The sequence below is a fragment of the Emydura macquarii genome, unplaced genomic scaffold (assembly GCF_026122565.2).
Source record: "Emydura macquarii macquarii isolate MOO-44397 ecotype Brisbane River unplaced genomic scaffold, CSIRO-AGI_Emac_v2 contig_67, whole genome shotgun sequence".
In the NCBI taxonomy this organism is placed as follows: Eukaryota; Metazoa; Chordata; order Testudines; family Chelidae; genus Emydura; species Emydura macquarii.
Window position 1 is genome coordinate 12,694,523 of NW_027130204.1, and position 10,431 is coordinate 12,704,953.

The window sequence follows — 10,431 nt, forward strand, 5'->3', positions numbered from 1 at the left end:
CTCTCAGGGGAAGTCAAAGACTCTCTCATTGGACTAAAGCCCATTAACTCAGAGAGACACTTGGATCCTAATGAAATGTTTCTCCCTTTCATAGTATGTAGCCACTTACCATCTGAGGGAAGGGGAGAGTAATATCTTTGTGCCAAGACTGTGCCTTTCTCTGTATCTGTACCGTGCCTGGCATATTTAATGCCTTAGTACGATGTAAATAGTAATAAAATTAGCTTTCTGCAAGATGAATTTCATCCTAAAAGAAGAAGAAGAATTCTGAGGAACTTCGAGAGTGTTGGAGAATATATTAGGATGAAAACTAGAACTGAACCTTATCACTGGCAAAAATTACTCACCCCTTGTGACACATCTTCCCCCCCACCCCTCCCACCCCCAGCAGTTTCCCCCTTGACATTGGTATTCAGGGGGTCTTGTGGTTCAGCATCTATGCATTTTTCACTGGCAATTATGGACGCAAATAAGGTTCATAATGTGCATAAAGGCTGGAGCTAGTGCCACTCAGGTCACTTGTTGCTTGTTCCTATTTTCCAACGATGTTCAGACCAACGTTAGTGTTAGAAGAGGGGACGTGTATAAGTGCTTAGAAAGCAGGTCTAAAAACCATCAGACTGGGAAACTAATCAATGAAGTGTGGATTCTTTTTTTGTGTTTAGGAACTCTATGCTGCTGGAGAGAGCCGTCTAGGGACCGATGAGTCAAAGTTCAATGCTGTTCTGTGTGCCAGAAGCAGAGCTCACCTCCTGGCAGGTAATGTCATCTTGACTTGCTACATAAATGTCTCCTAAGGAGCTTAGATCTCTCTCTCACACTCACACACACAGTTTTTAACTTATCCTGCCGTGTGTGTGTAACAGTGAAAAATGTAGGCATACAGCTCTCCTAAAGATAAAACTATTATAGAGGCTCATCTTTGTCTGAATGTGTGTCTTAAGAAGAAATGGAAAAGGAGGTCTGAATCTCCTCCTTTAAGTCTAGTGCCATGCCCAGTTAGTTCCCTCTATATCCTGCACTGGTCCTCTGATCTCGACAGGGGTCTTTTATCCTCCCTAATCATTCCCACCATTGCTATTCTCAGTGCAGCTCCACGTGTTCGCAATGGGGCAGGGAGCGGTAGTGTAGACAAGGTGCTTTTGAACCACCATCTCTAAGCAGGGCTAGACAACACTGTGGTTAAAAGCTGCTCTGCTCTAGTGCTCCCACCGTTACCGCCAGTGGCGGAGCTGCACAGGAGTAAAATTTTAGGGAAAATGTCTAATGCAGACACAGCCATAATAGTTCAGAATGTCAGTTTGCAGCTGTGTAAGATTTTGGTTGGCATTTTTCTCCTCCTCCTCCTCCTCCACAACTGACATTTCATCTTGGTCACAGGCTGCAGTCACCCAGCTCTAGATCTTGTTCATAGTACAGAGAGAGATTGTTTGCATATAGACCCTCGACTTCATTTTTCCTTTGGATCCACTGTGCTCAGCGTGGATAAAAGATGTGGTGCCACATGGTCACCAGAGTAGAAGAGGATGTTTTTGTTTTTTTCCCCATCCCTGGTCCTCCTTGCAATACTGGATCAGCAGAGTAGCTGTTACTTTATGAGGGTCGTAGAGGTCACCTTCTAGTCTGTCATCAGTTTTACAAACGAACGGCTTATCTTCAGGGAATCGTAGCTAGAATGTAAAGTCTTTATTGCAGTCATTCTTCAAAGGAGCCTAAATGAATTAGGCTCCCAACCTTAACCACTGGCTTGCTGGTTCGAAGCCAGCGCAGGTTGGCATTACCAAAAAGTTGTTGCTGTATGATTGACAGCTTCAAAGAGGCCAAGATGGGGAAGCATGGAGAATGAACTGACCCGCAGCCTCTTGGCCACCCGCTCGATGCACTAGCTAGCCTGACTGGAGAAGCTTGCACATTCTGTATCTCTTCTATGCTTAGACAACTTGCATTTCCAGGAAGTCAGGCTGGCACGCGAAATAAATACTTAAAGTGATGTGGTTTTTTTAAAATTGTGTTTTGAATTTCAAGTTTTTGTTTGTTTTTTTTTTTTTAAAGTTGGCATTAGAGGTGTGTTGTAGATCTTTTTAAAGAAATGAATTATTTGATTTTTGTATGTGTAAAGAAGGCGGCCTCTCTTTATCACAGACACCTTTTCTATTCATGCTGCTAGGTCATAAAAGGGTGTTGCCAGTAGCAGGACTATGACCTCTATCTCCTTGAAGAAATCAAGACAATGATATATGGGGAAGGCATTTCCTATTTATCCACATCCCCATCTCTTCATTGTTCATTGTGAAGGGTGGTAGATTGTAAATACGTGGCCTCTAAATGCAGTACTGAGTGTGGGGAATCTTGCAGGGTATGATTTAGGATGAACTTCATGTTGTAGTTTGAAAACTAGCAAATTAGGCCTGAAAAGCATTTGAACCACAGTCACCAAATGCTATTGTAAAAGCTCTGTAAGCATAATATAACTTCAGAGGAAGCTTGACAAGTATAGGCATGTATCAATGCCAGTCTTACAAGGCTGGCTGCTGAAAGCTCTCTCCTTTTTTTTCCCCCCCCCCAACCCTCTCCTCCCTAGTTTTCAGTGAGTACCAGCGGATGTGTAACCGTGATATTGAGAAGAGCATATCTCGTGAGATGTCTGGGGACCTCGAAAGCGGCATGGTGGCAGTAGGTGCGTCTCTTTTTTGTTTCACTGTATAGAAGCTATTGCAGCAAGCAGGAATAGCTGCAGTTCTAGCCGGAATTGCTTTTCCCCCCCCAAGAGGTAACCTGACCTGTAACTCCAGTTTTTTTTGCCTTTTTTGTTGGGCTTCCCAGTGAACCTGCCCACAGTTAATAAAACATGACAAATCACTTACCTGGAAAGGAAGGGTGAGGCTTCCACTGAAGGCAGCCTCTGAACTTCAAATTAGAATTTGTTAGGCAGAGGAGAGGTAAGTATTAAGCCTACTTGGCCTCATTTTCAGAAGTACTGGGCACTTGTACCTTCCAGTGAAGTCAGCAGGAGTGGTGCATGTTTAGTGCCTTTGGAAAATTGGGCCATTAACTTCAGTGGGCTTTGGATGAGGCCCCAATTCCTTAAACAGCAGCTCACCTGGGTCAAACTTTCCCAGTTGGGAATTGCTATGCATCCTCTAATTTGCTTACACATCTGTTGGAAATTACCTCTTCTAAATAACTGCCTTGTTATGACACTTTGGTGCTGCCGCCTTCTTACATTAACAAGTAACAGATTAACATGGTTTAATAGTGACCAGAACAGGGACATTACAATAAAAATTTGGATCCTGATTCTGTTGTCGCTGAAATCAATTGCAAATCTCCAGCTCATGTCAAGAGTGGGAAGAACAGGCCATTTGGCTGCATTAGGATAAAGTTGCCGGGGTTTTTTTTTTGTTTTTGTTTTGTTTGTTTGGGTTTTTTTTGTGAAAGTTTCAAACACAACTTTGCAACATATTGAATTTTATGTAACTGTCCTTTATTTTTTGCTCCTTTGCCCATGTGCACAGAGGCTGTGTAACCATCTTGCTCTCCTTTCCTAATAATTAATGTTTTTGAAATGCAGTTTCCGGACTGATTGCTCTCTTGGTTAATTCTGCTTATATTTCTTTGCTTGGCCAAATTGTCGTTCCGATGGCTTTCTGACGCCCTCAGTGGGATTTATTTCTTTTGCTTTTGCCATGATTGATTAAATTCATACCAGATTAATCAAATACTAACATCAGAAAGCCTGATCTACGGAACAGACATAATAGCAAATTAAATACATGTTACCACAGTAAAACCGGTACCCTTTTGGCATCCTATTTCATACGGAGGATAATGTATTTGACAAGGCTACCATTTGCCACAGCAAATAAACTTTATTGTCACAGCATTGATCCTACAGTCTGATCCCACTGGGAATGCTCTTTCCCCATATGGAGTCCCGCGGACTTGAGTAGGGCTTTGCAGGAGTGCAAGGGCTGGCTCTGTGGATCCAATTATAGGACTGGGACCCTAGTTTGAAAGCAAAACAATAACCCATTGTAGCGTGACCTTCGTAACATATTAATGTTTGATCATTAAGTTACTCGCTTTAAATCATCCTGGATTTTACCTAGATTTTTATTGCATAAATCAGCCTTTTCCCTGGTATGATCTGTTCTTTGCACCTAGTCTGTGAAAGTCTAATTGTAAATATTTGTTTCTTTTGGTTTTGCTCTCTTTAAAGCTTTCTGGACTGTACAGATGGTAATTTACAATAATAGACTCAAAAACACCTTGCAGTGCAAGTGAATTGTTTTAGCCGATTATGGTAATCGGAAAACATACATTTCATGTTTTGTCATCCTCTGTTTTGAAGTGAATTGTGCACATCTTGCAATTGTGTGTGTATGTGGACTGCTATCCTTCATCTACATTTTCAATTAAAAACAAAGAAACCTACGTTTTTGTTTTTTAATATACAGTGTGCCTTGCTATGAAATGAAACACTTACCCTTTTTCAGATTTGCTCCTTACTTTTTACCCTGACCTTGGTTGCTTTTCATACTTTATAATTCCCTATGAACTGTCCTTATGAGGCGGATGTGTGATATGGTTACTGCATAGTTTGTCTTCCACTGTGTGACTGATTGACTGTTCATTCATATCACACATGGGATCAAGTTGTAGATTTTCATTCTGTGGAAACGCTGGGTGGGATTTTCGTCAGCCTGATTAGCCCAACAGTATCTTTTACGTTTCTGGTGATTTATGCAAAGCCAGTTCAAGCCCGATTTCGATCATCGCTTAAATGGGCATGCTAAGATTTTCAGAAGTCCACGTGAACCTGTGTGCAGTTAGTTAAACAGAACAAATAACTTGCCTGGCTGTGAAGGGTGAGGCTCCCAGTGAAGGCAGCTGCTGGATTCAATCCTGATTTAGGCTCCTAAATAAATTGAAGTCAATGGAAGGTGCTGTGGGTCTCAGCACTTTAGAAAATCAGCCCCCTGATGTAGACTCCTCAGTGGATTTAGGAGTTGAATTTAATGCTCCTACCCTTGAAAATCTTCCCCATAGTCAACAACTGTAAGTTGAACTGCTAGGATAGTTTGGTAGCTTATCAAATTTTACGCTGTCTTCCATCTTTCAGAACTGTTAAAATAGAAATATTTTATGGCTGCGTAGCTGCAGAAGGTGCCACCCATTTTTGCATGTACCATAATGACTATTAAGTTGTCTAAATTACCTGGGACTAATATGGCGCCAGGCAATGTACTAAATCCCTGTTGTTGGTTTTTCTCTGTCTAAAAATCCCTGACTTGGAAGCTAGAGGGAAACCAGCTGTCAAGAATTTGAAGGAAATTACAAGTATTCTTGATGACACAGCACGCGGCTGGAAAGTAGAGAGAACAGGACACATCTGACCAGCTCAAGCACTCTTTGGAACTTTTAGGACAAGAAATTGAATTCAGACTCCAACCTTGCAGAAAATTGGACTATAACTTCCCCTGCTTTAGTCCCATAACTAGACTTGGTCCATTGACCCAAAGACTTACTTTTAGCGAGGAAGTATTGAGGTTTCTCTAACACTACGACTACCACCAGTCTGCTGTCAACTTTGTCTTGCAAATCAAAAGCTCATTTTAGTGACTAATTTAAATGGGCAGGAACGTGTGTGTGTGTGTGTGAAATAGAAGTATATACCGAAGTCCAATAAAGTGCAATGATTTTTATTTAGCTGTGAGTAACTAACCTGTTAATACAATTTCTTTTGCAGTTAAGTGCCTGAAAAATACACCAGCTTTCTTTGCAGAAAGACTTCATAAAGCCATGAAGGTAGAGCTCCTCTGTGACTGTGTATACTGTCTCCATGCATCATTGTATTTTTATATAATTGCACAAGTGCCTTGGCACTAATAAAACATAATTTCATTATTATCATTAGTAATGGACCAAATGTGTTGAGATTTTTTTGACTGATCAAGAGTTCAGGATTTGGTCAATTTAATGTGCTAGCATGGAATACAACTAATTTGGCAGCGAGGCTGAAAACCATGCCAGTTAGGGAGTAAATGGTGCGGAGAGCTTTGGGTGTGCTGTCTGTGTTAGGATATGCATTACCGTACTTGCTCATGGGCGTATCTTGCCACCATGTTCATGTTGAATAGCACCTTTTTTGATAAGCGCTTACATATGATTTCATGGAATTACTCCAGGAATTGAGGTATTGCTCACCAGGAGTGAGGCTGATGGAATCTGACCTTCAGTGAGGGATTTGTTAAAGAAATGCACATGCTCCTAACCTGCTATCTATTTATGAAAGCCTTAATTCAGCAAAGCACTTAAGTGTGTGCTTAAGCCCCATTCAAGGCAAGACATTACAATTAAACTAATAACAGTTGTAATGCAAACTCCTGGCCTTTTCCCCTTCCTACAAATGTATTTTGCTTCTATTTATTGTTCTTGGAGCCGGAGCATGTGTCTAAAACAGGGATTCTCTCAGAAATGCAACCTAGTGTATTTATTTATGCAAACGACCAGGACAAGGAAGGGTTGGTGGTGATGGGAATGTGTGGAACGGAGTTGAAATTCATCACCCTCTTTGACTGCGCTTGTGCAACTGAACTGAACGTGGCAATGTCCTGTCATTCACTAAAGCACTATAGGCCAAATTCTGTTCTGGGGAACACTGTTTCAATCCTATTGACTTCATCGGGATTGCCCTGGCATAACATGGAGGGAAGGATTGGCCCTAGGACTCTCTAGTTGGCGTTGAATTGTTTAGCATTTGCAAGCTGGTTGTATTAATGCACTGTGCGGGTTTGTTGACAGGGAGCGGGGACAAAAGATAGGACTCTGATTCGAATCATGGTGTCGCGCAGTGAGGTTGACTTGCTGGATATACGTGCTGAATACAAGCGGATGTATGGCAAATCCCTCTACGCGGACATCACGGTAAGCCTTTTTTTTTTTATTTTAAATTTTCCCCCACCATTGATTCCTTTATGTACCGTAGAACCCCACCTCGGATACTGAATCATGGTATGCTCCCTGCTTCTGTCTTCATGCATAAAGGGCCAAAGGGGTGGAACAGCTGTGCTTGGGGCTGGGTGAGGAGGAGATTAGGAAGAGGCCATACTGGTGGCTTCTCTGATGGCAACAGTGGAATGTGGGTTTGGAAATAGGCCAAAGGATCAGCATCTCCACAGATTCATTGGCACTCCGTGAATGCCGATGAGATGTGCTGGGTCCCCAGCCTCTATTGGAGTTTAATGGGCTGTAATGACGGCCAAAGACTGACTGCACAGCAATCCACAGCCTGGCCATGGGTGATAGGGAGAGGACTACTGTCCCCAAGGTGAGTGAGTGAGAGAGCATGATTGATCGATCTGGGAGCTGCGAGGTCTCAGCTCTCGGCTCCCCACACGGAGGCTAAGAACTCCGAGCTCCCTCCGCTGCCTGCAGCAGCTTGGAGCTGGGGGTCCCACATCCAATGAGAGCTGCCGCCCCCCTGAGAGCTCCGGGACTGCCTGACAGCTCTGCAGCCCGCATAAGACAACAGCGTCTGTCCCACCACCCCAGGTCACGGGGCAGAAGCTGAAAAGGATAATTTCATGGAGGTCTCTGGAAGTCAAGGAATCTGTGACCTCCATGACAGTGTCTTATCCTTAATCATATCCTTCCATGGACTTGTACTGTGCTTAAGGTCAGTTCTCTATTAGCCCTGGGAATTCAAATGTGGAGTCTAGAATAATGAAGGCTCCTCTTCATTAAAGGCGACCCTTGGTACATTTTTATCCATTGCTACAGTCCTTGTGGCTGCCTACAGCAGTTCTAAATCTTGGGATCCAGACAGTGCATCTTCTCTAATCCCCCTCACGAAAAACAAACAAACAAACAAAAAAAAGAAGTTTATCAGTGGGATGGCTTTCTTTCCCTAACTTTTTCCCTTTGGATTTGTTGCTAGGGTGATACTTCAGGAGACTACCGGAAAATCCTGCTCAAGTTGTGTGGTGGAAATGACTAAGTGGAGCTTTCAGCTTTTAAAAAGCAGCTGCTTTTCTGTTATCGCTTCAAAATATCAATGTTTGCTGTTTTTTCTTTTCAAAAACCAAACATGCAATGAATTGGTTTCCTAAAGCTTCTTATGTATGTAAAATGAACTCTACACCATTTCCCTTCCATACAAAACAGTAGAATACACACAAGAAAATCTAGCTATTGTAGAAACGACTCAGGATTTTTTAAAATTACTCCCTAGTTCATGAATACCAGCGTATTATTTCTGCCTGCATCCTTAGCAAGAATAACTTTGATTCCTGGTTCAAAAATCAGTCTTGTTGTTGTTTGGTGTGTGTGGGTTTGTTTTTGGTGGAGGGGGGGGGGGGGGGTTATGCTTTTTGTATGGACATTGGGTGAGTCTCTCTCTTTTTTGTTATATGCAAATTTTCTTGTATTTGCGCACAGCAATGGTTTCGTGTGTGAATGGAACAGCCCTCAGTTTGTTTTGCATCTCATTACATTGTTTTTATGTTTTACTAAATACCTTCTTGTCAGGAAGACCTGCTCTGCTCTTTGTGCTTCACTGCAAATATCCAAGAATGTGGCATGGATACCAACTCAGCCTCTCCATTTAATGTTTTTGATTGTGCCTTAAAATCAACATATATCTAAAAGCAGATCGTCAAATTAAAGGCATATATCTTTTAAACCACTCAGAACAGCTTCTGTTTGTTGTTAATATCATCCTCCATTTTCCTGGGTTACCCAGAGTTGTATGTCTGCGGTGGTTCATGTCCACACTGCCTTCTTTGGGTCGGTGGTGTGCGTCCCCTCACCAGGGTGGTGTGGGAGCCGAGAGCCCAGTCTCTTAGCTCTGTTGGCAGCTCCCTGTGGGGAGCCTCATTAAATTGTTTAAACAGGCTCCTGCAGGGTTGCCCTCAACCTCCTTGCTCCCCGTTCCCTGCTGGGAGTTGCGGGAGGGAAGCTGCCCAGGGCTTCTCTACCCCTCCTACCAGCTCCCAGCTGGGCAGCCTGGTCAACCTCACCACTCACCTAGCCGTGAAATTGACAAGGCTGCCCGGCTCCTGGGGGGGGACCTGGGCTTGGAGCAGGGTCTGAAGCTGCCCAGCTCTCCAGGAGAGTGGGGGGCAGCTGGGCTCTAGCTGCCCAACTTTCTCATCAATTTCACAGCTTCCACGGTGAAATTGACAACACAGCCAATGTAATAAATTCAGTGTCTACACAGACACTGCATGGCCCTAACTACACCGACATAAACCTTACGCCTCTTGTGGAGGTGGAATTATTATGTTGGTGTAGGAGGGCACTTACATCAGTGGGAGGAAGGCTGTAACATTAGGTCGCCGTAAGCTGCTTTATGTCGACTGAACTGTAGTGTAGACCAGCCCTAGTTAAACCACTGTACTTGGGGCTTTGATGGAAAACTCTGCTGAAGCTGATTAAGGATTATCCACAAACAGAACTCTCTTGGCCTGTCAGAGTGCCTTGCTATTTGTGCATAGCTATTCTGTTTTTCTTTACTTAGGCAATTTCCTGCCTGTTGATTAGATGTGAGTGTTTGACTTGTTTAATCACTGCTCTGTATCAAATATGCAAATCCCTCTGCCCTGGCTGTTACCTCTTCTATGATTGTCTCCTGTAACTCCCTCTAAATGTTCAAACTTTTTGCCACAACATTAATACCTCTCTCCTTGTCACTCCCAAAGAAGGAAAATGCCAACATTTATAAAAGAGTAGGAGGTGAGATGGAGACATCAAAGGGAAAGATTTAGAAAAAATGCAAGGCTTCTACTGATTTCATTCCTTCCACTCTTATCTACTAAAACTCAGCCAGGCTCCTGTTCCAAGGATAAATCACATTGTTTACACTGGGAGAATCCCAGGCCTCCCAAATTCAGGTTTGAAGCAACATGTAAGCAAATACCTATTGGTATTATTCCAGGGAGGGGAGCCTGGCTGAGCCCCAGAGATGGGAGGGAAGTGACATCAAACTTTTTAAAAATCCTGCCTTGCTGTGATTTTACAGCTCAATTTGTCTTAACCTTTTCTGAATAAAACTTTCATCAGATAAGCTCCTGGGCCTTCCTCCTTTTTGATTATTATTTGCTGCAATATTTCAGCCTTGGAGTCAGTTCAGCTTCAGATTTGGTTCTCACCACGAAAAGGCCAAGGCAAGGCTGTTCTTATAATGTGACTGCACTTCCAGTTTAGGAGGTAAAACTATTTCTTTCAGATTCTGGCTTCGTATATGGATGTGTCACTCACATTTCAGGCAGTGGTAGGGATGTGCTGGTATCCGAAGCCAGAGCACCCTTAATTCTGTCTGGTTGGTCAGACAGCCTAGCAGTGTGTTAATAACATTCTGAAAGGAAACCATAATTGAAGCCATGTCTTCATGAGTGCACACTGATGACAAGAGCTGAAGTCTTCGATAGA

At 43.0% G+C, this 10,431-nt stretch overlaps 1 protein-coding gene across 1 annotated transcript in view; it reads left to right on the plus strand.

The window, feature by feature from the left end:
* The window catches only part of ANXA11 (annexin A11), a 48,532-nt gene extending 39,846 nt beyond the window's left edge, over nucleotides 1-8,686 (plus strand). The window contains exons 11-15 of the mRNA XM_067539793.1: nucleotides 666-759; nucleotides 2,582-2,677; nucleotides 5,750-5,808; nucleotides 6,805-6,927; nucleotides 7,940-8,686. Of these exons, the coding sequence (XP_067395894.1) occupies nucleotides 666-759; nucleotides 2,582-2,677; nucleotides 5,750-5,808; nucleotides 6,805-6,927; nucleotides 7,940-7,999 (432 nt within the window). The 3' untranslated portion in view covers nucleotides 8,000-8,686. The remainder of the gene's footprint in view (nucleotides 1-665; nucleotides 760-2,581; nucleotides 2,678-5,749; nucleotides 5,809-6,804; nucleotides 6,928-7,939) is intronic.
* Nucleotides 8,687-10,431: the final 1,745 nt, after the last annotated feature.